General features: G+C 44.0%; 1 protein-coding gene across 1 annotated transcript in view; it reads left to right on the top strand.

Moving 5' to 3' along the window:
• The window catches only part of LPCAT1 (lysophosphatidylcholine acyltransferase 1), a 114,946-nt gene that overhangs the window by 40,612 nt on the left and 46,348 nt on the right, over positions 1-27,986 (top strand). The window contains exons 3-4 of the mRNA XM_056862597.1: positions 5,472-5,686; positions 23,486-23,598. Coding sequence (XP_056718575.1) covers positions 5,472-5,686; positions 23,486-23,598 — 328 coding nt within the window. The remainder of the gene's footprint in view (positions 1-5,471; positions 5,687-23,485; positions 23,599-27,986) is intronic.

The following is a 27,986-nucleotide window of genomic DNA, read 5'->3' as shown; positions in this document are numbered from 1 at the left end:
TTTCCAGGATCTACTCAGTATTTTTCATGGTCCCCAAGAGGAATGGGGACTGCTGGGCCATCCTCAATTTGAAGTTTATCAACAAACTCATCATTCAGATGTTCAGGATGGAAACACTGAGGTCTATAACGGAGGCTTTCAGACCAGGTGCCTTCCTAAGGTCGATAGATCTTACCGAGGCCTATCTACGCATTCCTGTCCACCCCAGTCACCGGAGGTTTCTGAGATTCCACCTGCAGGATCAATATTACCAGTTGGTGTGCTACTGTTTGGCCTCTCCTCGGCCCCCAGGGTCTTCACCAAGGTCCTGGTGACCCTAATAGTGCTAGATCGCAAGCAGGGCGTTCAGGTTCACCCATACCTGAACAACATTCTCATCTGCGCGCCGTCCAGGGACATGAACCAAATTCACACATTGTTAGTCATACAGATCTTGGAGGAACACGGATTCCTAATCAGTCGGGAGAAAAGCCATCTGGATCCTTCCCAAAAGCTTTTACACCTGAGAGTCTTAATAGACACAACCTTGAACTCCCTGTTCTTGCCTCAGGAAAAGGTAGTCAACATCTCTACCTTAGCCAGGAACACCCTCAGATCTCCGACCTCATGACTCATGGCCTTAGCCAAATTGCAAGGGCTCATGATATCCTGCATCCTGGCAGTCCCCTGGGCGCGCTACCATGTGAGGCCCCTTCAGTGAAGAGATTCTCCCTAGTTTGGTAATCCTGGATCTATGAACTGCCCATTTAAGGTTATAATTAAAAGTAATGCCGAGATATTTAAAACTCTTCACCTGTTGGATTTTGGCCTGACCAATACGCCAGCTGGTGGGCGACCATTTTTTTGAAAAAAACATGACATTGGTCTTAGAGTAATTAATTTTAAGAAGATTTAGATGACAGTATTCCTCAAACTCTCTTAAGTAGCGTTTGAGTCCGATTTTAGAGTAAGATAAAATACCGGTGTCATCGGCATATAAAAGAATAGGAACGGCTTTGCCTCCCAATTTAGGAGGGTGTCCATGAATAGGCTCTAAAGAACAAGCCAGGTCTGACAGAAACAGATTAAAAAGAAGGGGAGCAAGTATACAACCTTGCTTCACACCCTTATTAAATGGGATCTTATCAGTAAGGCCACCGTTTGAGGAATATTTTACTTGGCATGTTGTGGACGAGTGGAGTTTTTTTTAAAGGAATAAAAGGCGAGGGTCAATTCCATACTAGACAGTTTCGACCAGAGTTTATCTCTGATAATGGAGTCGAAGGCAGATTTTAGGTCAATAAAAGCGAAAACCCATTTTCATACACTTTTCTGCAATTGTGGCAAGAACCAGGCAGTGGTCCAAGGTTGATTTGTTTTTGGAGAAGCCGATTTGTTCTGGGCCTATTATTGAGTTTTCCTTTACCCAGCTAAGGAGACGCTGTTCTAGGTGTTTCGCATACAGTTTACCCAAGACTGGAAGAAGACTGATGGGACGGAAGTTATCAGGAAGAGTTGGATCACCCTTTTTAAAAATAGGAATTATTATTGAATTTAGCTAGGAATTTGGCAAGATGCCATACAGGTCAATAGATGTGGATAGTTTGGCAAGGAGTGGAGCCCACCAATCAATAGATGCCTTAAACAATTCGGCCAGGAGACCATCAGGACCTGGGGCTTTGCCTGGCTTCAGATTACCTATTAATTCAGGAATTTCTTCGACATCTACAGCTGGCCATCTAGGGATGTGAGGCCCCTTCAGTGGTTTCTCTGACATTTTTAGATGTCACCAGGAAGAGGGAAAAGGCCCTTCTTCTCTCCAACGAGGCTTGCCAAGGACTCCGATGGTGGGCCATCCAAGCCAACTTAGCCAGGGGCCTCGTCTTCTTTCACGATCCTCCCAGTCAGTTGTTCACAGATGCACGTCTCTCGGGTTGGGGAGCCACCTTTTCAGAACCAGCTGGCTAAAGGAGTGTGGAGCCCATCGGAGAGGGCACACAACATTCTGGCCTCGATATCGGCAGAACACATTCAGGGGACGTTAAATGTTAAACAAGCAGATTGGCTCAGCAGGCAACATCTGGACGAAGCAGAGTGGCAGCTGAATCCGGAGGTCTTCTTCCAGATAACCCAGAAGTCCGATACTCCTCTAGTGGACTTGTTCGCCTCCCCTCTCAACTGTCAACTCCCGAGGTTCTTTGCCCACTAAAGCCAACCCAGCGCGGAAGAGACAGATGCCCTTCTGGCCCCTTGGCCCCCGGACCTACTTTATGCGTTTCCTCCCCTACCCCTGATATCCAGAGTCCTACAGTTCATAGATTTCCCACTTGGAGCTTGCACACCATTCTTACGGCCCTCACGAAGGCACCCTTCGAACCTCTTCACTCCGTCGACGATGAAAGTGCTCTTCTTGACAGCCGTAACCTGAGCAGAGTAGAGTTGATTTTTATATGCCGACTTTCTCTACCACTTAAGGGAGACTCAAACCAGCTTACAATCATCTTCCCTTCCCCTCCCCACAACAGACACCCTGTGAGGTAGGTGGGGCTGAGAGAGTGTAACTAGCCTAAGGTCACCCAGCTGGCTTCATGTGGAGGAGTGGGGAAACAAATCCAGTTCACCAGATTAGCCTCCCTCGCTTATGTGGACGGAGTGGGGAATCCAACCCGGTTCTCCAGATTTGAGTCCAGCACTCCAAACCACTGCTCTTAACCACTACGCCACACTGGCTCTTGAAGGGTGTCAGAACTGGGAGCCTTGTCCATCAGACGGGGCTTATGTGAGTTCCACAAAGACAAGGTGGTCCTTCATCCAGATCCATTGTTCATTCCTAAGGTGAATACTTGCTTCCATAGTGAACAGGAACTCGTACTACCTACTTTCTTTCCGGACCTAGTTCGACCACATGAAAAAGAATGGCACTCTCTGGACCTAACGAGGGCCCTGTGGATCTACATCAAACACACTCAGCCTATCAGGACGTCAGTGTCTTTATTTATCACCTTGATGGCCCCCAATATGGGTAGGGCTATGTCCAGAGCTTCTATCAGCAGCAACATCAAACATTGTATAGCTCAGGCCTACAAATCTAGTGGCCTACCTGTTCCCTCGGGTAACGGCTCATTTGGGCAGAAGCTGGTCACTTCAGCTGCATTCAATCAGCAAGTTTCTGTGGAGGAAATCTGTAAGGCAGTGACCTGGTCGTCGGTCTCCACATTCATTCATCATTACAAGATTCCTTTCCTCGGCCGATGCCACCTTTGGTAGAAAAGTGCTGCAGTGTGTGGAGGATACATAATCGGTCCCACCCTGGTCTGAAACGTAGCTCTTGTACGTCCTGAGCTAAAGACGTCCTCCTCACTCAGAGTGAGAAAGAGCCTTGGACTACTTACCGTGAAGGCTCCTTCTACTCTGAGGGATGGAGGGCGTCTTCCCTTCCCGATTATACTTGCAGCTAATAATAATTTTTAAAAAACAACTTCTACTGTTTTACCAGTACTGTATAATAGTTAATAATAGTGAATTGGAGCCTTGTCTTTTATGTTGTCTTTTGACCACATTCAAATTTTTTCTATGTTATAGCCTGGGGTAGCACTAATCCTTACAGGCTAGGAAGTTACAGTATTATGTCTGTTAAAGAACTCTTTTGCAACACTTTAATGTCTTCCTGTTCTAGTACTATCTGTTATAGCTGGAAAACTACTGGAGCCTAGGACGAAGGAGGGGTCATTTTCCCCAGGAGACAGGAAGGCTGGTGTTTTTTGTTCCTGCCTCCCTGAGTAAGAGAAGGAAATAACCCGAGCTAAAGACGCCCTCTGTCCCTCAGAGCAGAAGGAGCCTTCACGGTAAGTAGTCCAAGGCTCTTTTTATACCCCACTTTTTCTCTACCTTAAAGGAATCTCAAAGCAGCTTACAATCACCTTCCCTTCCCCTCCCTACAACAAACACCTTGTGAGGCAGGTGGGGCTGAGAGAGTTTGGAGAGAACTGACTAGCCCAAGGTCAGCAGCTGGCTGCATGTGGAGGAGAGGGGAATCAAACCCAGTTCTCCAGATTAGTCTGCCGCTCTTAACTGCTGCACCATGCTGGGTCTCAGTAGGGTTAATAAAATCATAATTTTTAGCCCCGTGGCTTAGGCTGCACTCTTAAGCACTGTTATTAGCACGTGCTTAGGATTGCACTGTTAGTCTTTTAGTTAACAACCAGAAAGTCCCTATTTAAATTTTTGCTTTTGCCACTCTCACTGGAATAAGAGGATATGGGGAGGATTCATCCCACAGTGTCATCCTCAGCTCCTCATCCATCCTATCAATTATTTGGAGTCATTTGTAAGAAAGAGCCATTCTATACAGTTATTACAAGGATTGCAAGAACAGGTATTTTTGAGTCTTCAAAAATTTCTGTTTAAATGCTTAGTATTCTTATTAGGACATACATAACAATGCCCATTTTTTGTACTTCTTTGTACTGTATGAAAAGGTTAGATGAAGGCCTTGCCCTTGTGGCAGAAGTAGCTCTTAAGGAGCTTGATATGGAGACACACTCTTTATTTTGCTTGCTGAAAGCCTTATGTTCAGTTGCTGAGGTGTCTCACTGGCAGAGAAAAATGGGCATCTACACTGCAGTTTTCTGTGCTGTCGGTGTTCTTATGTGTTAAAGTGAACATACAAAACAATGTACACAGTGGGTACATGTCATTTATTTGGTAAAGACTACACAGCTCCTTATAGCATTGGTCCGCTACCTGTCACATGGGCTGCATTGGACTACCATTGCCACTATCTGTGCTGTGTTCTGGCAGAGACAAGTAGAGAACCAGAAGGAATAGGAGCTGTGGAAGTTGAAGGTCAACTTCAGAACCACCCTTCTTCAAAAGTACTGTTTTGGTGGGCCTTTAATGATGAAACCTGACTCCTCCTGGTTCTGCCAGTTTTTCTGTTTATGTGTATGGCAACCTGTTATACCAAGATTTGGTGTGTGTGCAAAAATTAGACTGCAGCACTAAAACTCAGCAACCTCGGTTGTCCTGTTTGGAGTGTTTGGACTACCTCTGGATAGGCAGTCAAGCTTGTTGTGTTCTGTTATGCTGCCTCCTTCTTGAGGAAAGTTGTGGTAAAAACTACCATGTGTCTTGCTTTGTATTCATTGTTGACTGTGAGGGTGTGTTAAACCATTCCTTCATTTAATTTGACCAAAAGATTTTCAGAAAATTGAGAATCTAAACATCTTTTATAATTAGTGATTACTGTCCAGTTAATAAGTCATATAATTATTGGTTCTTGTAGGTTATCCGGGCTGTGTGACCGTGGTCTTGGTATTTTCTTTCCTGACGTTTCGCCAGCAGCTGTGGCAGGCATCTTCAGATAAGTAACACTGAAGGACAGTGTCTCTCAGTGTCAAGTGTGTATGAAGATGCCTGCCACATATAATTATTATTTTAATTGGAAGTAACATGTTAACATTTCTTCATCTGTGGTATCTAATTATTTTCAGGGTTGTGGATGTCTTACTGAAGGCAATCATGAGAGCCATGTGGCTTGCTGGAGGATTCCATTGGATAAATGTAAAGGGCAGGCAGGCATTGCCCACTGAAGCAGCAATACTGACTCTGGCCCCACATTCCTCATACTTCGATGCTATCCCCGTAACAATGACCATGGCTTCCATTGTTATGAAAGCAGAAAGCAAAGATATTCCTGTCTGGGGAAGTAAGTCAGTGAAATATTTACCTTCCAAATAACCTTTACAGTGAAGTACTAACAAAGCTGTAATTGTTTTTCATTGATTAAAACTACATTCCAAAGTAGAAGACAAAATCAGGCTGGCGAATAATCTCAGAACAATTGATTGACAACTTAACATCCTGTTTGTAAAGCAGAAAATAAGAAATTTGTTTCAAAGGACCTCTTGGAATGTCAAGAGTGGGACTTGGTTTTTTAACATCCAATTTATGAACAGGTGCAAAAGCTATATCTGACTCCCAAAGAACGGTCAACTGCCAGTTTATAGGTAGGAGAGGGGGTTAAAAAGAGTGGTAGCTGTAGCAGTGGAGCTTGCTAGCTGTCCTCTTTGAGTGCTAGAGTTGTTGGATTACTATCTTTCTTAAATTGGTGTACATGTAAAAGTGGCTGTTGAAAAGGGATTTCAGAATTTCCATTTCAGTGGAAATTATATCAAATGGGTTTATGGTGTTGGTCCTGGAGGTTAATGTCTCTATTGCCCACTGGCTGGAAGTGTCAGATGTCACAAAGCATCCCTGACAGATCAGTAGTAAGAACTGAGAAATAATTTCATAGAAACATAGAGTTGGAAGGGGCCTCCAGGGTCATCCAGTCCAATTCCTTGCACAATGCAGGAAATTCACAACTACCGTATTTTCCGGCGTACAAGACGACTGGGTGTATAAGACGACCCCCCCATTTTTACAGTTAAAATTTAGAGTTTGAGATTGTCCCGAGTCCGCGGCCTAGGGTCGGCCCTCAGGACTGCGCCCCAACCCCGCGGCCGTCCCCAGACCTCCTGGAGTGGCCCAACCCGAGTCCGCGGCCTGGGGCCAGCCACCGGTCCTCCTGGGGCGGCTCAACCCCCGGGGACATGGACAGAGCGGAGGCGGCTCCCCAGGGAGATTCTCCAGTCTGGCTCGGAATTCAGCATCCGGCGTATAAGACGACACCCGGCGTATAAGACGACCCCCGACTTTTGAGAAGATTTTCCTGGGTTAAAAAGTAGTCTTATACGCCAGAAAATACAGTACCTTCCCCCCCCCCCCACAACCCCATTTACCCCTGCACCATGCCCAGAAGATGTAAACAAACCTCCAGGATCCCTGGCCAATCTGGCCTGAAGGAAAATTGCTTCCTGACCCCAAAGTGGTGATCGGCATTCCCTGTGCATGTAAGAAAGGTCCATGAGAGCCAAGCACTGATGCAGTCCTTCCTGCCCTCCCTCTCATGATCTTCCTGAGTTCACAGAATCAGCATTCGTCTTTGTTCTTCTGTGCAGTCCCACATTGGGACTGTGCACACGCAGGGGAGGATTTATTTACTTTCTTAGGCTTAGAAAGGGGGCACCTGCTTCATTGTGCATGTGCCGCCTTCCCACCGAAAAGATCATGCCAACATGGGGAGGTGCCCCCTTTCCTCAGTTCTTTCTCTGCCACCAATGTGAGATGTTCTTCTAGCTGTCACTCTTAGCTGCGTTTAGTTTTTTCCTTCTTCTGCGATTGGTGCTGATTCCTTCTGATGGAACAAAAAGCCCTCTTTAAGAAGTGTCCCCAATGCGTGATGAAAATGACAAAAACCAATAAGCACAATGTTGGGGCTTGCCGACATTGCCAGCAGTTTACCCCGAAGGCCCACTCGGACAGGGCTGCACACTTTAAGGCCACTCTGTATGAACAAGCATTGTCATGTTCCGATTTGCTGACCTCGAAGGCATTGCTCGTGCGGGAATAAGGGCCCAGGTCTGAGTCCATCAGTTCCACCTGCTTGGTTCCAACCCCAGAGACTCATAAATGCCATTCGTGATCTCCGGATCCAAAGGCTAAGAAACAAGAGTACGCCCAAACCACCAGCCAAGAAGGTAAAGGCTAAGACCAAGCACTTGGAGAAGCATGCTTCCAGCTGGCATGAGACCAAGGAATCTGTTCCGTCAAGTTCAGTTCCTATAATTAGAACTGAATGTTCTTGAGGATCTGCCATCACCACTTCCTCATACTCCGTCACCTCGAATGGATCTAGACTCCTCTGGTTCTGACATCGAGCTCCTGATTTAGTGATGGGTGATGTCCATTCTATTCACCTTCTTACAACTGTTTCTGATCCAACAATGCCACAACTGCATTCCTGCTGCTGTGATTCCACAGCCGTTAGGCCCTCCTATGTTTATATTTTACAGATGCTTACTTGGCTGGCAGGATAAAGAACTGAGGAAAAGGGGGTGGCCCGCATTGGCACAGTCATTTCGGCGGAAAGACACACGCATGCGCAGTGAAACAGACGCCCCCTTTCTAAGCCTAAAAAGCCAAATAAATGCTCTCCGAGGCAGGTCCTGCATGTGCGCAGTCTCAATGTGTACCTGTCTAGATGACAACTTGATGAACAACAGTTACAGGTAAGTGCAACCCTATTTTGCTGTCAGAGGGCCATCTAGCCTCTGCTTAAAAACCTCCAAAGGAGAGCCCACCACCTCCTGAGGAAGCCTGTTCCACTGGGGAACCACTCTAACTGTTTGTTATGAAGCCTATTGTTTAGCTGAAAACACTTTTGATTTAATTTCAACCCATTAGTTCTGGTCCAACCTTCTGGGGCAACAGAAAACAATTCTGCACTGTCCTTCAAGTACTTGAAGATGGTTATCATATCACCTCTCAGTCTTATCCTCTTCAGGCCAAACATACAAGCTCCCTCAACCTTTCCTCATAAGACCTGGTCTCCAGACCCCTCACCATCTTTTTTGCTCTCCTCTGGACACATTCCAGCTTGTCTACATCCTTCTTAAATAGCGGTGCCCAAAACTGAACACAGTACTCTAGGTAAGGTCTAACCAGAGCAGAGCAAAGTGATACCATCACTTCGCATGATCTGGACACTATACTTCTGTTGATACAGCCCAAAATCGCATTTGCCTTTTTAGCTACTGCATCACACTGCTGACTCATGTTCAGTGTATGGTCTACCAAGACCCCTAGATCCTAACAAAGGAACCTCTTTTTGTTGTGTTTAGCATCTTTTACTAGCCTAAGCTCATAGTGAGCTTTAGCTTTTCTAACACTCTCCCTACAAGCACTGGTTATTTGTCTGTATTCATCCTTGGTTATAAGGCCCTCCTTCCATTTCCTAAATGAATCTTTTTTATTTCTCAAATCTTTAAAAAGCTGTTATGGAGCCATTCTGGCTTCTTTAGGCTTTTTCCATTTTTCCTTCTCGTAGGAATAATTTTTGATAGGGCCTTCAATATTTCATTTAGAAACTCCCACCCCTCTTGAACTCCCTTCTCTTTAAGTATTTCTGACCAAGGAATTCTACCCAGCATAACTTTCAGTTTGTTAAAATTAGCTTTCCTAAACTCCAACCTGTTTGTCTGATTGCGTACAGCTTTTCTCTTGCCCAAGACTGTAAATTCCAAAATTACATGTTCACAACTACCCAGGGTGCCTACTACTTTCACTTCTTCAACCAGTTCTTCCCTGTTGGAGAGAGTCAAGTCCAAGATAACAGACCCCCTTGTTCTCCTCTCCACTTTCTGGAAAATGAAGTTGTCAGCAAGACAAGTCAGGAATTTATTTGACCTTTCATTTTTAGAAGAGTGGGACTTCCAACAGGTATCTGGGTAATCGAAATCTCCCATGACCACTGTGTCCCATCTCTTTGAGAACTTTGCAATCTGGTCTCAGAGTGTCTCATCCAAGTCCTCTGCATGGCTTGGTGGTCTATAGCACCATAATATCACTATTATTTCTTACTCCTTCTGTTTTTACCCAGATACTCTCTACTGAACTTCCAAGCTCAGATTCATGTATTTCTTCACATGTATACTTATCCTTGACATATAATTCTACTCCTCCCAACTTCCTTATTTGTCTATCCCTTTTAAACAAGTTGTACCCTTCAATCCTAATATTCCAATTGTGAGTGTCATCCCACCAAGTTTCAGTAATGCCTATTAGGTCATAGTCCCCCTCCTGTATTAGGACTTCAAGTTCCTCCTGCTTGTTTCCCATACTCTGTGCATTAGTGTAGAGACATTGGAATCCATAGTTTATGTGCACTGAGGGTTTTATTTCTGTTCTTACCTGTAAATTAATGGTTCCCTGCATATGTGCCCCTCCCCACACACCTTTAGTGTTCTTATCTCCAGTTATTGGTATTATATGAAGCTTTGAATGTTTTTCTCACTCCCCCATAGATTTAGTTTATAGCCCTCCTTATCAGGTTTGCAAGGTTCTTACTAAACACATTTTTCCTACCCTCATGAGGTACAAACCATTAAGAGCTTCATCTTGAAAGTATAAGCTATGGTACAAAAAAAACAAAACTTTCCTGACAACACCATCTACATAGCAAGTCATTTATCTGCAGTATTTTTCTCTTCCTTAACCATGGCCTTCAACAGGAAGAATGGACAAAAACACAACCTGTGTCTCGAGGTCCTTCACCTTTTTACCCAGAGTGTCACAGTCTCTTTTAAAACGTTCTGGGCGCTATTTGCCTATTATATAAATAACATAGTCAGTTCCTTGAATGCGCCGGATTTACATCCACCTAAACTAGTGGACAGGCATATTCATATTCTGCTCTATGCCGATGACGCGGTACTTCTTTCAAGAACCCCAGTTGTCCTAAGGAGGGCGCTAGTGAGAGTGGGAACATTCTGTGAGAAGGAACGCCTGACTATTAATTATGACAAAACAAAAGTAATGGCTTTTGGTAATCACCCTAATTATAGGAGGTGGAGCATAAATGGCCATAGGTTGGAACAGGTAACCCAATTCAAATATCTTGGAACGACAATCCAGACATCTGTCTCCAAGCTGGCCCATAATACCTATGTTGCCAATTTAGGGGAAAGATCAGCCCATTCAATAATAAATTTTCTCCGGGCCAAAGGGGCACACTATATTCCAGCCGCCCTTAAACTTTTTCAGGCGAAAACTCTAGCACAAATGTTATATGGAACACAACTTGACTCTCGACCCTCATGTCTTATTCCCATGGAACGAGTGCAATCCAAGTTTCTTAGAGCTGCCCTGCAATTGCCAAGATGTGTATCAAATGCTATGATCCGTTTAGAAACTGGCATGATGAAGGTGGAGGCAAGGGTTGTCTTGTCCTCGCTTTATCTCTGGCTGAAAATTAATTTCAACCCCAAGGGTCTTCTTCCACTGATTCTTTGTGATACCTTTAGGTCAAAGTGGAATATAGCCATTGAAGACAAACTAAATAACCTGGGTTTTACCCCCCTAGCACTACTTCAGTTAGGGTGGGATCAAGTTAAATTAACCATAAACCAAAGGGTTAAAGATATCGAGCGACAAGTAGATCTAGCAAGAGTGCCCCTATTTATGGCTCCCCCCCTCCAAATTTATCCTTGCACTGGCAGCCTATCTCCGTTACTTAGAGATAAACAAATAAAGAAGGGCTTTTACCTTGGCTAGGTGCGCAGCCTTACCCTCTGCTATGTTAGAGGGGAAATTCAAGAAGATACCCAGGGCAGAGAGACTATGCCCCTGCAAATCCGGGGATTTAGAAACCACTGAACATGTTCTCCTGAACTGTAACTTTTACACTATACCCTGTTCTAAGTTTATTGAGCCCCTCATACTGAGAATGGGACCCGACAGGGAAGAGAAAAGATAGAAAAGCTCCTACAAGGAGATAATCCCTCAATCACCTCTCAGGTAGCAAAATTTTGTACGGCTGCAATGAAAATTCATTGGCACAGAGTAGTCTCTTAGTCCAAATGGCAGATGTAACTTGGATGTTATTTATTTTATTATTTTTATTTTTTTAAGTGACTTAAGATTCAGACTGTAAACCTTTGTGGGTAAGGCCATTTTAGTCCATGTATCTTGTTTTATCTGGCCAAGGGCCGCAAATAAACTATCTATGTTCTGGGCTGTACCAGGCAGTATCATTTGTTCCCGCATGTATCATCATAAAAGGATAATAATCTATGGGCTTGATGAGTCTTTCTAGCCTTTCTATCACAACCTGGATGCATGCACCTGGTAGACGGCATACCTCTTGAAATGACAAGTCTGGTCGGCACATTTTAGCCTCTATCTTTTTCAGTAGGGAATCCCCATTTACCAGCACACATCTCCTATATTGGGGAGCGGAAGGTCAAGTTCTCTCATCCACAGAGGCCTGAGAAATTTCCTTCAGTATCAATTTATTATTTTCTTATTTACATCATTTATACCTCACCTTTCTCCACAATGGGGGGACCTAAAGCAACTTAACATTATTCTCATTTTACCTTCACGACAACCCTTTGAGGTAGGTTAAGCTAAGAAGAAGAAGTTGGTTTTTATATGCTGACTTTCTCTACCATTTAAGGCAGAATCAAACCAGCTTACAATTACCTTCCCTTCCCCTCCCATGACAGATACCCTGTGAGATAGGTGGGGCTTAGAGAGCTCTTAATAGAACTGTGACTAGCCCAAGGTCACCCAGCTGGCTTTATGTGTAGGAGTGGGAAAACCAACCCAGTTCACCAGATTACCGTCCATTGCTCATGTGGAGGAGTGGAGAATCAAACCCGGTTCCTCAGATCAGAGTCCACTGCTCTTAAACACTACACCACGCTGGCAAACTGTGTGTGACTGGCTCAGGGTCACCCAGCAAGCTTCCACAGTAGAGCAGGGATTCAAACATGGGTCTCCCAAATCATAGTTCAGCACTCTAGCCACAGCACCATACTGGCTCTCCATAATATTTGTGAATGTCTGTAATGTTGCCTCCCTGCCCCCCATCGTGCTAGTAAAGCCCATCTCCTATCTTAAATCACATGTTGTCCTTGAAATTTACATGAAACATCACAACTTTCATCTGACTGGAGCAAATTCATCTCTGTAGACAAGGAGTAGAACACTTGCTCTGTTTTGCACTTTGAATATCAGTGTTGAATTCAAGGACAAATGCAGCAATTGACGTTTAATTTGGACACCTTTCAACCATTCTGCTATCCATTTTCCTAAGACAGAAAAATGTGGTAGTGTAAAGAGAGTAAACATGCTAGAATTTATTATAACAAAAGTTATACAGTTAAGCTTAATTTTAGAAGCTCTTCTGCAAAAATTTCTATCAACAAGTAGCAAGGGAGAAGATTAGGTGATCAGGGTTATAAGGTGCACACAGGTATGTTTGACTTTGTGTGTGATATAGTTCTCCAGATGGCCAAAAAGCTGAAGAGCAGTTCAAAGTTATATTTCATGTGCCATAAAGAAACAGCAAGTATTCATATTATCTGTGCACTGGCAAGCTGTGGAGAAACTGGTAGGAAGTGACAGCTAGTGCTTTCTCAAATTCTGTCATGTCTTTCTCTCTCAGAAAAACTGCTGGTAGCTTCTCTGACCTCCAGTAGACTCCTGTGTATGCACAGGGTTTGGTGGAATACGTTCAGGCATATTAAATAATGGTAGAAATTTTGCTCCAGTTCTCTGACAAATCGAACTGTACCATTCAGTCTTGCTATGCTCAAGCCACAGGTGCTCTATAGGAAAGGTCCCTGCAGAGGAAATAGCTCCAGATTACTCAAGAAAAAGGACAGGCAAGAGAAGACATTATGTTTCCCTAATGGAGGTGGTAGAGAGCTTGAAATATTACAGCCTATTTCACTAGATTGTTTTTGTGGTATGATACTTTGTATAATGAAATTGTTACGATACAAAATATTTGTAGAATATACCCTTTCAACAGCCCATCCCCAGTTTCACAAACATTTACATTCCTTAATTTCACGCCTGTTGCAGTTGTTTCCAGACCCCCATTTCCTCATATGCTGTTCCAAGGGTTCTCTGACCCTCCACAGACAAAATGGAGGGGGCGGGTAGTGGGTTGCAGTAAGAAGGTGATCTTTTTCTCTTAAGAGAACTTATGTGCCCTTAGATTCAAGTCCAGTCTCACCTTAGAGACCAACAAGAGTTTTGGAGTATAAGAAGAAGAGTTGGTTTTTATATGTTGATTTTCTCTACCTTTTTATGGAGACTCAAACCGATTTACAATCTCCTTCCCTTCCTCTCTCCACAACAGACTGACGTGGAAGCAGGCAGATTAGCAGTTATCCAGGACACACCACCAGAACTCCTTGTTTTATAGAAAACAGTGTTGTTTAATTTACAGTGCACAGATAAAAGACAAACTGTCACGTACACTTCTCTCCACCAAACTTCCCAACACAGAGTTACAGTTACATAGGCTTATATACAGAACTCCACCTGAAACCAATAAGGCCACCTGCAGACCTGGCCACAGTATTACATCATCATCCTGCTTCAAACCGGTTAGTTGCAGTTCACCCTAGAACCTGCAAGGCTATTGCTGCCTCTTCCATCATCCTAGATGCCTCTGATCTGACAGCTACCTGTCAGCTGTCTGTCAGATTATTATGGGCAACTTGTTACTCTGACACTCCTTCTCAAGTTGTCATAATAATTTTACCAACTGTTGAAATCTGTTACTATCTACTGTCTTAGTAAACAGATCAGCTATGTTTTCTTCACCTGCACACTTTTCAATATATACTCGATTTCTGTTTATAGCATCCGCCACATTCTGATATCTAATCCAGATATGTCTGCTTTTGCTTCTGAAACATTGCTCGTTTCCCAATTGCATCGCTGCAGCATTGTCAGTATATATCTTTACAGGTACAGGTACAGTTACATTCAGTTCTTTTAACAAATACATGAACCATTCCAACTGTATTATTGTCTCATTAATTGCACTGTACTCAGCTTCACAAGTACTCATTGCAACAAATGATTGAGTAACTGATTTCCAGTGAATAAGAGCTCTGCCCAAATACAGCGCATACCCTGTGGTAGACCTTGCTTTTCCCTGATCCGCCCATGATGCATCAGAATAGGCAACCAGCTCCCTGTCACAAACTCTCAGGCACAGCTTTCTGTGGATAGATCCTTTCAGGTATCTTAGCACCCTCTTTGCTGCCTTCCAATCAGTTACTGTTGGTGACACACATTTTTTACTCAGGCAATGCACAGCCTGATGAATGTCTGGTCTAGACCACGTTGTGAGATACAGCAGAGACTGATACATAGTTTTGTCACATTCTGCCTGTGCTTCTGTTTCACCACTCACATATCCTGTTACCATAGGAGAATCCACAACATTTGCATCTACCATATTAAACTTCTCAAGTAGCTGTTGTATCTTGTCAGGCTGAGACAAAGAAAACATCCCATCTTCATCTCTGCTTATTTTTACTCCTAGGTAATTACTGATTTTGCCTAGACATTTCAGTTTAAAGCGTTCTCCTAATTGCTTTTCAAACTGTTCTATGTCACCTTTATTATTAGCCATCAGACATGAGTCATCAACATACGACATTACAAAGACCTCCTTCTGTCCTGAGCATTTAGAAAACAAACACGAATCTGACACGCTCTGTTTGAATCCTAATTGTTTTATGGCTTCAATCAGGCAATGATTCCACTCCCTTGCTGACTGATGTAAACCGTACAACACCTTGTTTAGTCTCAGGACCATGTTTCCTGCTTCAACTCAAAGCTAGGAATTTGCTGCATAAAGATTTGTTCTTTCAAAGGTGCGTTCAAATAGGCTGTTTGCACATCATAGTGATACACCTCTACACCCTTCAACCCTGCCACAGCCAGGGCGGTCTTAATTGTGTCAGCACGAACAGTAGGACTGAAGGTCAGATCATAATGCAGATATTTGCGTTGGGCAAACCCCTTGCAAACTATCCTTGCTTTACGTTTTACTGTGCCATCAGCCAGCTGTTTCAACTTAAAGACCCACCGGCAACCTATCACAGATTGACTCTTTGGAAGTTGAGCAGGAGTGAAAACATTATATTCCTTCAATGCATTCATTTCCTCCTGCATCGCCTTTAGCCATAAGTTTCTCTCTCTCCTCTCCAGAGAAAGTACCTCTTCATAGCAAGCTGGCTCTACCGCTGACACATTATTGACACAATCACAACCAAACCTTTTAGGCGGCACACCTTTGATGCTGCGTTCAGACCTCCTGACCTCAGTCTCTTCAGAACTCTCTCCTTCTGAAGTGTCAGACTTTACACTCTCCCTTCTTGGAGAACCTTCTGATGTTTCAGACCTTACACTCTCCCTTCTTGTAGCCCTTGCTGGAGAACCACTGTTATCTCTGGCTTCCAGCTGCTCATTAATTGGAAGAGATGATATGTCAGGCACCTTATCTGAGCCGTGCAACCTTGCCCAGTTGATTGACTCTCCAAAATTAGCAGAACGGCTCATTGTTATCCTATTGTAAGTATCAGCAAAACGGTAGGATTTTGCAGCATTCTGATACCCAAGGAACAAAAGTGGTTTGGACTTTTTGCCTCCCCTCCTATGCTTTAAAGGTATATCCACCCAAGCCTTGGCACCAAACACTCTCAAATGCTTCAAGGGTGGATTCCTTTTATATAAAACCGTATAGGGGATGTTGTCAATGCTTGAAGTCCACAACCTTTTGATGAGGTAATTAGAAACCTTACTTGCCTCCGCCCAGAACCTAGGCTTTAGATTAGCGTCCTCCAACAGAGATTGCATCATGGATTTTAAATATCCTATCCGTCTCTCTGCAACTCCATTTTCCTGGGGGACACAAGTGTTAGCAAATCTGTGCTGAATCCCTTTGCTCTCTAACCACTGGGCTAACTCATTTGACAAGAACTCTCCGCCACTATCCGACTGGAGATTGGCAACTGGCAAACCTAGCTGCCTTTCCACTCTGTTTACCCAGTACTTGATTGTCTTACAAGCTTCACTCTTGTGCTTGAGCAGATAAACCCAGCCAAACCTCATGTTGTTGTCAACCAGAACCAGAGCCCGTCTGTTCCCCGACACACTCGCTTGGAAGGGGCCACAGATATCTAAATGGAAAATTTGTAAGGGTCTGTCTGTCACCCTCTGGCTGACTTTGACCACTGGACACCTTCTGCTCTTTACTGATTTACATACAGTACAATCAAGGAAATTATTACGTTTGTTTAGCCTCACCTCATTTTCCCCTAGCAAGCTCAGGGTTTTCTGTATTGTTGAAAATGAGGAGTGGCCTAAACGCCGGTGTAATAAATGCACACAATCTGAATGAGGATATTTGTTTAAAGTTCCCACTGTGCTTGTGGCTTCCCCAGCCCCTCTGCGCACAACATAAACATCCTGCTTTAAGTGCCCTTGCAACAGCGTGTCTCCCTCTCTGCTTATCTGGCAGGAGTTTCCTTTAAACTGCACAGAAAAACCAGCCCTAGTGTCATGGGCCCTGCCTTCGGAGCTGAGGACCCAGAGGACTCTGAAGCTGAAGTGGAGGAACAGGTTGCCTCTGGGCCTTCAGTACCTCCATTGCAGTCAGTAGTACAGGAGCCTGAAACAACTCAGCAGGAACCACAGCTAGGCAGAGAGATGGAACAACGGCAGACAGAAGCTACTCATCCCCCAACTCCTGCAGTGGAAGCTGAGAATGGCAGCCCTCCAAGCTCACCTGAACCTGATAGGCATATCAGGACTCGCCAGCGTATAGTTTTGCAGGGTAGGCGAAGGAGTGCTCGCCTGGAAAGCCTAAGCAGACAGAGAACTGGTGCTGAGTCGTTGCAGGATGAAGCCTAGCTTGGAAGTGCACTGACTGATAAAGGCAGTGCAGGCACACTTTCACTTTGCGGAAGCAACCGTGCAATTTTCCTGTCTTCTTGCTACTGCTATGATTGATCTTTCCGGCCGTTGACTCCTGCCTGTTTTGACGACGCTTCTGAATACTAACCTTGAGAGATAACAGAATCTTTGTTGCCTGCTCCGAAAGGGGCTAGATACCCCCCCGCACGTCTGAGGACTGCGGGCACCGCCCAGCCCTTGGCCTACGCCGGCACACCTAGTTAAGACAGATACGCTCAGCAAATTATTTTCCAGGAGAGGTATGCAGAGCACATTCTGGAACGTATGGCTTAATTCTGGAAAGATTAGGCTGCCCTCACACTGGACCTCTAAACGTTTCCTGTCTGCCAGGCTGACATGCGTTCTAGAAGACTGCTTTATGCTTGACAGTAAGGAGCTATCTTTAACAAAATTCTTGCTAGCCTCGCTATCAACCAGCCATAAGTCCTCAACCTTATTAGTCTCTGCCAGCATCACAGCTGTGTGTGTGGCAGTCTGGAATTGTTTCTTAGCCGTCTTCTTCTTTAATTGGGGGCAATCCCTTCTGAGGTGCTGAGTGCTGTCACAGGAATAAATTTCCTTACAAAGAGCACACAGTCCTCCCCTTCTTGATTGAAGATGTCACTCCTCCGGTCCGTTCCACAACCTTGCTTCACCGACTTCTGCACAGAGTAGACTTCACTCCCACTTACAGGCTGAATCCGCCACTGGGCTGAGGTCATCAGCGTTGACTGTAAATTACCTCGCTGCCAGGGATGAAAATCTGGGTTGTTAAACTCCTGGGATGAGATCTCCGAAGATGGACGAGATGCTGCTCTTTCCATCATGGGGTGACTCATTCTCAGCTGGGCTGTTGTCCTCTAAAGCCGTCCCTCCTGCCGACGCTCCTCGTCTTCCAGGATTTTGCCGGTAACATAATCACACGTAAGCTGCTCCACAGCCATGCATTCCAGAGAGGCCACCAATACATCAAAGCTTGCATCCAAGGAACCCAGCATGATGTATACTTTATCCTCGTCTGAGACATTCTTTCCTCTCAACTCTAGCTGCTGAAACAATTCTGCCAGAGTTATCAAATGCTCCGAGTCAGGCATGTGAGGTGATTTATTAGTCCTGTACAGCCTCCTCATTAGTGCAAGTATTGTTCCAGCCGAGTCTCTGCTATAAATGGCTTGCAAAGACGCCCACGCATCCTTTGCAAATGTTTTGCTGGCAACATATAGAAGCTGGCTATCCCCCACAGTCAAAATTATATTGGCAAGCGCCTTCTTATCTTTCTCTTGCCCTTCATTATCATCATCAGTGGGGGTTTGCAGCACAACATCCCATAAACCTTCTCTCTTAAGGTAATGCCCAATTCTCACCGACCAAATGCTGTAGTTTTCGGCGTTGAGCTTCTCCACTGGGATTGCAGATTGAGCCATCTCTCCACTCAATCACTCACTGTTCCAAAAGCCTCTGGACGTCCTGGAAACTTAATTGTGCTACCACTACACGTAACCTGCGCAGTATAGCGAATCTGGGCCCATAACCCTGACGTGGAAGCAGGCGGATTAGCAGTTATCCAGGACACACCACCAGAACTCCTTGCTTTATAGAAAACAGTGTTGTTTAATTTACAGTGCACAGATAAAAGACAAACCGTCACGTACACTTCTCTCCACCAAACTTCCCAACACAGAGTTACAGTTACATAGGCTTATATACAGAACTCCACCTGAAACCAATAAGGCCACCTGCAGACCTGGCCACAGTATTACATCATCCTACTGCTTCAAACCGGTTAGTTGCAGTTCACCCTAGAACCTGCAAGGCTATTGCTGCCTCTTCCATCATCCTAGATGCCTCTGATCTGACAGCTACCTGTAAGCTGTCTCTGTCAGATTATTATGGGCAACTTGTTACTCTGACAAGCCCTGTAGGGCTGAGAGAGTTCAGAGAGAACTGTGACTAGACCAAGGTCACCCAGCTGGCTTCATGTGGAGGAGTGGGGAATCAAACCCGGTTCTCCAGATTAAAGTCTGCCACTCTTAACCACCACACCATGCTGCTTTTCAGTCTGACAAAGGGAGCTTTGACTCTCGAAAGCTTATACCCCTATAATCCTTGTTGGTCTCTAAGGCGCTCCTGTACTTGAATCTAACTGATCTACTGCAGACAGTGTGGCTGCCCTCTGAAATTATGTGCCCTTAAGTCTTCATGGTTGCATGGCTGTATACAGGCCATCCACAGGATTCATATAAGTACAGGAAAGATGCACTGATCCTATGGTGCAGTAGCAAAAGTATAAAATTGCATTACTTCTATATTTTACTGTACTGTTCATATGGATGCATCTCAGAAAAAGGTGGTCTTGTGCTTCTTTTAAAAATGTTTGTGTTCAGATACAGATAGGTGTGTGTGTGTTAAGTGCCGTCAAGTCGCTTCCGACTCATGGCAACCCTATGAATGAAAGTCCTCCAAAATGTCCTATCTTTGACAGCCTTGCTCAGATCTTGCAAATTGAAGGCTGTGGCTTCCTTTATTGAGTCAATCCATCTCTTGTTGGGTCTTCCTCTTTTCCTGCTGCCCTCAACTTTTCCTATCATGACGGTCTTTTCCAGTGACTCTTGTCGTCTCATGACGTGACCAAAATACGACAGCCTCAGTTTAGTCATTTTAGCTTCTAGGGTCAGTTCAGGCTTGATTTGATCTATAACCCACTGATTTGTTTTTTTGGCAGTCCACGGAATCCGCAACACTTTCCTCCAACACCACATTTCAAAGGAATCTATTTTCTTCCTATCATCTTTCTTCATTGTCCAGCTTTCACACCCATACATAGTAATAGGGAATACGATGGCATGTATTAATCTAGTCTTGGTGGCCAGAGTCACATCCTTACACTTCAAAATCTTTTCTAGCTCCTTCATGGCTGCCCTTCCCAGTCTCAATCTCCTTCTAATTTCTTGGCTGCAGTCTCCCTTTTGGTTGATGATGGAGCCAAGGAATAGAAAGTCTTGAACAATTTCAATTTCCTCATTGTCAACCTTAAGTTGTGTAATTCTCCTGTAGTCATTACTTTTGTTTTCTTGATGTTCAGCTGCAGTCCTGCTTTGGCACTTTCTCTTTTAACTTTCAGCAGTAGTTGTTTCAAATCTTCACTATTTTCTGCCAATAATGTAGTGTCATCAGCATATCTCAAATTATTAATGTTCCTCCCTCCAATTTTCACTCCACCTTCATCTAAATCTAATCCTGCTTTCCTAATTATATGTTCTGCATATAGATTGAAGAGATAGGGAGATAAAATACATCCTTGTCTGACACCTTTGCCAATTGGAAACCATTCCGTTTCTCCATATTCTGTTCTAACTGTGGCCTCTTGTCCAGAGTACAGGTTGCGCATCAAAACAATCAGATGTAGTGGAACATCCATTTCCTTTAAAACCAGCCATAGCTTTTCATGATCCACACAGTCAAAAGCTTTGCTGTAATCTATGAAACACAAGCTGATTTTCTTCTGAAATTCTCTCGTACGCTCCAGTAACCAGCGTATATTTGCAATATGATCTCTAGTGCCTCTTCCTTTTCTGAAACCAGCTTGAACATCAGGCATTTCTCGTTCCATATATGGTAACAGCCTTTGCTGTAAGATTTTGAGCATCACTTTACTTGCGTGAGAAATTAATGCAATGGTCCGATAGTTGTTGCAATCTTTGATGTCTCCTTTCTTGGGAATTGGAATGTAAATGGATCGTTTCCAGTCTGTGGGCCATTGTTTTGTTTTCCATATCTGTTGGCATATTCTTGTCAAGATTTTGATGGACTCCGTTTCTGTGGCTTGAAATAGCTCTATTGATATCCCATCTGCTCCTGGTGATTTGTTTCTCCCGATTGCTCTCAATGCAGCTTTCACTTCACTTTCTAAAACTGTAGGTTCTTCTTCAAAAGATTCTTTTTGGAAAGAATCTTTTATCCTTTCATCTCTTCTGTATAGTTCTTCAGTGTATTGTTCCCACCTTTTCTTTATTTTGTCCTGTTCAGTTAATGTATTTCCATGCTGATCTTTCAGCATGCCTAACCGTGCTTTAAATTTCCCTTTGATTTCTTGGATCTTGTGGAACAGATCTCTTGTTCTTCCTTTTTTGTTGTTCTCTTCTATTTCTTTACACTGGTTATTATAATAGGTCTCTTTGTCTCTACGTGCTAGTCGCTGGAACGTTGCACTTAGACTTTTGATTCTATTTCTGTCACCTTCTACTTTTGCTTCTCGTCTATCTCTGGCAATTTTAAGAGTTTCCTCAGACATCCATCGAGGTTTTTCTTTTCTTTTGGCTACAGGAATAGTCTTTGCACATTCTTCCTTGATAATATCTCTAGTTTCCACCCATAGTTCTTCAGGTTTACATTCACTTGAACTTAGTAATGCAAATCTGTTCCTTACATGGTCTTTAAACTCTTCCGGAATATTGCTTAGATTGTATTTTGGTGCTATGAATGTTTTGGTGTTTTTCTTAAGCTTTATCTTGATTTTCGATATTACCAGTTCATGATCTGTACCGCAGTCGGCTCCTGGTCTTGTTTTGGCCGAGAGAATAGAGCTTCTCCATCTTCTGCTTCCAATTATATAATCTATTTGATTTCTATACTGGCCGTCTGGTGATGTCCATGTATACAATCGTCTATTTGGTTGCCTGAAACATGTGTTTGCAATGAACAGATTGTTGTCTTCACAGAATTCTACGAGGCGTTCTCCTGCTTCATTCTGTGCTCCTAGCCCAAATCTGCCAACAACATTTGATTCTGCTTTGTTTCCTACTTTTGCGTTCCAATCACCTATGATTATCAGCATATCTTGTTTAGGTGTGTGATCAATTTCTTCCTGAACACTGGCATAAAAACTTTCAATTTCTTCCTCATCAGCATCTGTAGTTGGGGCATAAACTTGAAGGATGCTTATGTTGATAGGCTTTCCCTGAAGTCTGATTGATATTATTCGGTCAGATTTTGCATTATAGCTCCTGACTGCCTTTGCTACATCTTGCCTCACTATTAAAGCAACTCCGTTTCTTCTCTTTTTGTCATTCCCTGAATAAAACACTTTGTAATTTTCTGATTGAAAATGTCCTAATCCAGTCCACTTTAATTCACTTATTCCCAGGACTGAAATGTCCATACGTTCCATTTCTTGTTTAACAATTTCAAGTTTACCCTGATTCATGCTTCTCACATTCCATGTTCCTATTTTGTGCGTCGAACAGCTTCGGACTTTCCTTTTGCATCTATATACCTGTATCTATATCTGTTATACCTGTATCTATATACCTGTATCTATATCTGTTAATAAAATATGTTTAAAAATGTTTCAGTTTATACCTGCAATGTTAAACTTCCATCTCTACAGTCCCATTCAGAACAAATAATGAAACCAGTTACCAAAAGCTCAACTAAGTGAGCCAATTGAAGGAAAAAGAAGGGGGTAGGGGAATAAGTCTATTGTAATATGTATTTATAATTACCCTGTCAGTTTTAATTATATATATATATATATATATATATATATATATATATATATATATATATATATATATATATATATATATATATATATATACACACACACACACACACACACACACACACACACACACACATTTGTCAATAATAGTTTGTGTTTTTAATGAATTTTTTAACATTGATTACTGTTGATGTTTTTTCCACTTAGAAGAAGGATGAAGGGTCTACCATATTCCGCTCTGAATTTTGTTTTATAAACAAACTGTTGCTTATTTATTGTCGAAGGCTTTCACGGTCAGAGTTCATTGGTTCTTGTAGGTTATCCGGGCTGTGTAACCGTGGTCTTGGAATTTTCTTTCCTGACGTTTCGCCAGCAACTGTGGCAGGCATCTTCAGAGTAGTAACACTGAAGGACAGAGAGACACTGTCCTTCAGTGTTACTACTCTGAAGATGCCTGCCACAGTTGCTGGCGAAACGTCAGGAAAGAAAATTCCAAGACCACAGTTACACAGCCCGGATAACCTACAAGAACCAATGTTGCTTATTTCTTTGTCTGTACAAGAATGCCATGTATCTGTTGGGCTACGGTAAACAGTAATAAAAGGATATATTTAAGACATCTGTGTTTCGTTCCAGCTCTGATCAAATACATTCGACCTGTATTTGTATCTCGATCAGATCAGGATTCCCGAAGAAAAACTGTTGAGGAAATAAGACGTCGTGCTCAGTCAAATGGCAAATGGCCACAGGTAGACTGCTCTGTGATTTAACAGTATTAATTGTTACAATAATACCTGTTCCTCCTGAGAATGGCATTTGTGTTCAGAAATAGATTTCTTTCCCCTTAGGTTTTGGATATAGCATTAAAAATACTTTTAGAACAAAGTTGCAGCTGATTTTTTATGTATTTAGACATTTTAGCCTACTGTTTTGTTTTTAATAGCAGCCAGCCAGATGTTTTGAATACACACAAGATAAACTTTACCGTCATCCCCCCCTTTTACGACTTGTGGGTCTTGGAGATACACATCCTGAGCCTCTGTAAAAGTTGCCATACTTTCTTGTGCTGTGTTTTGTAAGTACAGCGTGCGTAAATAAAGAGCAAGAGTGCCATGCCTCCTGCCCGTCTTTGCACACATGCTGAGAGGAGCAGCAGGACAACAAGATAAAGTCCCTCAGCAGTGGAGAGGATTAATCCATGGGTCTGACCCATAACGTATTCCTCATTACAGTAGATCTCCTGGTGCTCAGCTTACCAACCCCTCGTTATCTTGGTCTGCCCACAGTCCTGGCCTCGACACTGACAAAGATGCAGTTCTCATCTTTCTGTCACCTGAGCTTATAGCTAAGTGGCATCTGGGTTAGAAAAGCCTTTAATTTACAGGATGAATAAAATTGTATTTTAAATGTAAAATAATACAATTGTGTTAAAGATTTCAGTTGTATAACATGCACCTTTAGAATAATCTGGTTTCAATTAATATCTGAATGTAATACAAACAAAAACGTCGTCTACGTTCCATTCTTTGTCCCAGTTATATCTTCACTAAAAATTTGGGCAAAAGTGTATTGTGTTGATTGAAGAATATTGTTATTACTAAGTTTGGCAATTAAAATACTGCTCATTATTGAGCAATAACAATATGTGTGGTATGTAACATAGAACTTGAGAAGTGATGCAGTCCCTGATCCAGAAAACAGGGTACATTAAATGAAAAAATAGTGATTGGGGAGGCAGATCAGCACTTGTTTCATGAGTACATTTAGGTCTTAAAGGAGAAAATTATTGTTCATCTGCGTGGCTTCTATGCAGTCCCACATTGGGACTGCGCATGTGCAGGCCAGCCACGGATAAGATTAGTCAGCTTCTAGAAAAGGGAAACTAAGAGCGCCCCTCCTCATCCCCTTGAGTCATGTAGCATTCCCACCCAAACAGCCACATGGCCAAGGGGGAGGGGCGCTCTTCCCTCCAGTTCTCTTTCTGCTGCCACGGTGAGAGAATGTGTCTTCTGCTTCTCCTTTGTTTTTGCTTGTCATGGAGTCTAAAAAGGTTCCTCTCTTTAAAAATTGTCGCACATGTGGCACTAATATGGCAAAAAATGATGCCCGTTTGGATTGTCTCCTGTGCTTGGGGGAAGGCCATATTCCTTCCTCCTGCAAATTCTATGCAAAGCTGACTTCTAGGGCCTTGAAGGTTCATACTTCTCACCTCAAGTCGCACCTCTATGAAGAGTCTCTTCGTCCAGACCCAGGAGAGGGTTCATCTAAACATCCTTTGGAGACCATAACAACGGAATAAAAATCTTTGGAGCCTGCTGGAAAGGTTTTCTCATAAGGAATCTCAGCAAGGCAATGGAGGTACGTCCAGGCGGGATAAATCCTCTTCTTCTTCCTCTACTTGGGTCCCTGGGAAAGTGGCAAAATCTGACATAATTAAGCCGGCTGAATTTCTTGCTCCGGAGGCTCATTCTCGCCTTTCACCGGATTCATCTTGGCGCCAATCTCCTTCGGGGTCCCCTTGACGCCGGTCCCCTCGTATCAAGGTTGAAGGATCTCAGCGGCAGCCTATGCCGCCGATTGTACTCGAGGACTCGCCTCCTCACAAAACCCTGGCTACTCTCTCGGTCCATGTTCAGAGCGGAGCCCAGGACGAGCGCCAGCTCTTCAAGCAGCACATTCTTCAGTTCTACCAAGATGTGACCCCTCCTCGCTGTCTTCCGACCCCTGAAAAGCCACCGGTGATCGATGAGGCTCGGAAAGAGTCGGCTTCGGTGGATGTCCTTGCCACTCTGAACCCTCCAACCTCGGCAAAGAAGGGTCTTGACGTCGAGGCACCAGTCCTGCAAGTTGAGCTCTGCTCAGGCTCTCGGCGCCACTCTGCCTCCAGCGATCACTCAAGTCTCTCGGCATCAATCTGGCTCGCAGGCTATCTCCGATTCTCAGCGCCGTTCTGGTTTTTGACGCTGGTCAAACTCCCACCACCAGTCCGTTCTTTGACGTCGATCCCATTCTCGACACTGGTCTTCCTCTTGGTGCCGGTCGAACTCCCACCGCCCGTCCGTTCCTCAACGCTGGTCCACTTATTCGGCATCTTCCTCCTTGACTTCCACCTCCTCATCCAGCTCCCGATGCAATAGATGGGTATTTGGTTCTCGACGTAGCCATTCATCTTCTTCAAGATCCTGCCACAGGCACCACCAACGCGGTCGTAGGAGCTGATCACCTTGTCATCATCGTCACCGACATTCTTCGCACTCCAGGGGCTAGAAAATTCTCGCCATCGTCCATCTCATTGCCATCACCATCAACAAGATGAGGTCTCCCAACACCAAGGGGCTTCCCGGGACCATCAAATCCCTAGGCAAGACCCCCGTTCCATATCTCCTCCTATCCCAAGGGACGTTGTCCATTCAGAGTCTGAAGCGGCTGCGACACAAGATTCTGACTCTGAATCTCGCACTTTGCAACCCTCACCGGAGGACACTGTTGGGAACACTGAGCCAGTTTCCCCTATGGGGGATGTTTGCTTTATGCTGAAAAATTAATCCGTATGGCCAAAGCGCTAAATATTGGTTTCCATTCCACTGATACAGGTCCAGTCGATTCCATTATGGATATCCTACACTCCCCAGAGGCTGGTCCAGTTGATCTTCCCATCATTAAGAGCATTCTAGATGTGGTTCATGCCAGTTGGGCTAAACCCGCTTCCTTCCCTTCCTCTTCTAAGCGAGTGGAGAACCTTTATAAAATCTGCCGTGAGGGTGGAGAATTCTTATATCAGCATCCTCCCCCTAACTCGGTAGTTGTGGAAGCCCTACCAGGTAAATATAGGTCAGGTATGCATTCGTCTCCCCAAGACTGGGAGGGCTGCAAATTAGATGCCCTAGGGTGTAAGGTATATACTTTCAGTGCCATAGGTCTCCATATATCCAGTTTTCTCGCCGTCATGGCCAGATACCAGTACTCCTTGTGGGATAGGATTTCCCGTCAAATCAGTATCCTACCTGAAGATCAGCGGCCTTCAGCCAAGGCCATTCAGAACGAGGGCATGACCCTCGCCAGACAGCAGCTAACTGCCATGTCGCAGATTCATCCAGCAAGTCCATGGCCGCCTCTATAGTTCTTCATAGGCATGCATGGCTTAGGCAATCCGACCTCCCCTACGATACACTGTCCCACATTGAGGATTTGCCCTTTGAGGGCATCTCGCTGTTTAGCGATCAAACCGATGCCTTTCTCGACTGACTCAAAAAGAATAGGTCGAATGCTAAATCCCTGGGTATCGCCCCCACAGTAGCAGCTTTCAAACTACTGTACTTTGGTAAACAGTCTACCCAGCAGTCCCAGCCCTATCACTACCAGGGTGCTTACCAGCAGCAACAAACACATTTCCGGCCTTCCTTCTCTAATGTCCAGCAGGACAGGAAGTTTTCGGGCAGGCCCAGGCCCAGGAAAGGTCCAAGGGAATCTCCCGTGCATTCTGCTAATCCTAAACAGGCATGACTAGATGTTGATCAGTGTTTCACAGACTGGTTGTCTGCTTTCTATGATGTTTGGTGCTCAGTTACTGATGATGGTTGGGTCCTTAAGATAATAAAAAATGGGTACTTTATAGTTTAAAACTTTTCCTCCTTTTTACCTCCCGGCACCCATTCCTGCAACGGTTCCCGCCCAATTATTACAAGAGGTACAAGACCTCTTGACCAAAGGTGCTATCCGGGAAGTTCCCCCTGAAGACTGGGATCACGGGTATTATTCCCGATTTTTTCTAGTGGACAAAAAAAGGGGGGGCAAACGCCCATTCCTGGATCTGTGGAAGGTTAACGAGTTTCTTAAAACTAAGAAATTCTGTATGTTGTCACTCCCAGAAGTTCTCCCTCTTCTGGACAAACAGATGTGGTTTGCTGTCTTGGATTTGCGCACTGCATACTTTCACATCGTAATCCACAGATTGTAGACCCAATTTGAGTTTTGTATGCGACGGTAAACACTATGAATATAATTTTTGCTCTTCGGCCTGGCTACAGTGCCCAGGACCTTTACTAAGTGCCTCTCCATGGTAGTTGCACACTTGGCCCTGCGAGGTTGTACAATATTTCCATACCTCGATGATTGGCTGTTAGTAGGCCACTCTGGA

Source organism: Euleptes europaea, chromosome 17 (genome assembly GCF_029931775.1).
Source record: "Euleptes europaea isolate rEulEur1 chromosome 17, rEulEur1.hap1, whole genome shotgun sequence".
Taxonomy (NCBI): Eukaryota; Metazoa; Chordata; class Lepidosauria; order Squamata; family Sphaerodactylidae; genus Euleptes; species Euleptes europaea.
The sequence above is the reverse complement of the archived record's forward strand: the minus strand, read 5'-3'. Positions and strand labels throughout refer to the sequence as shown.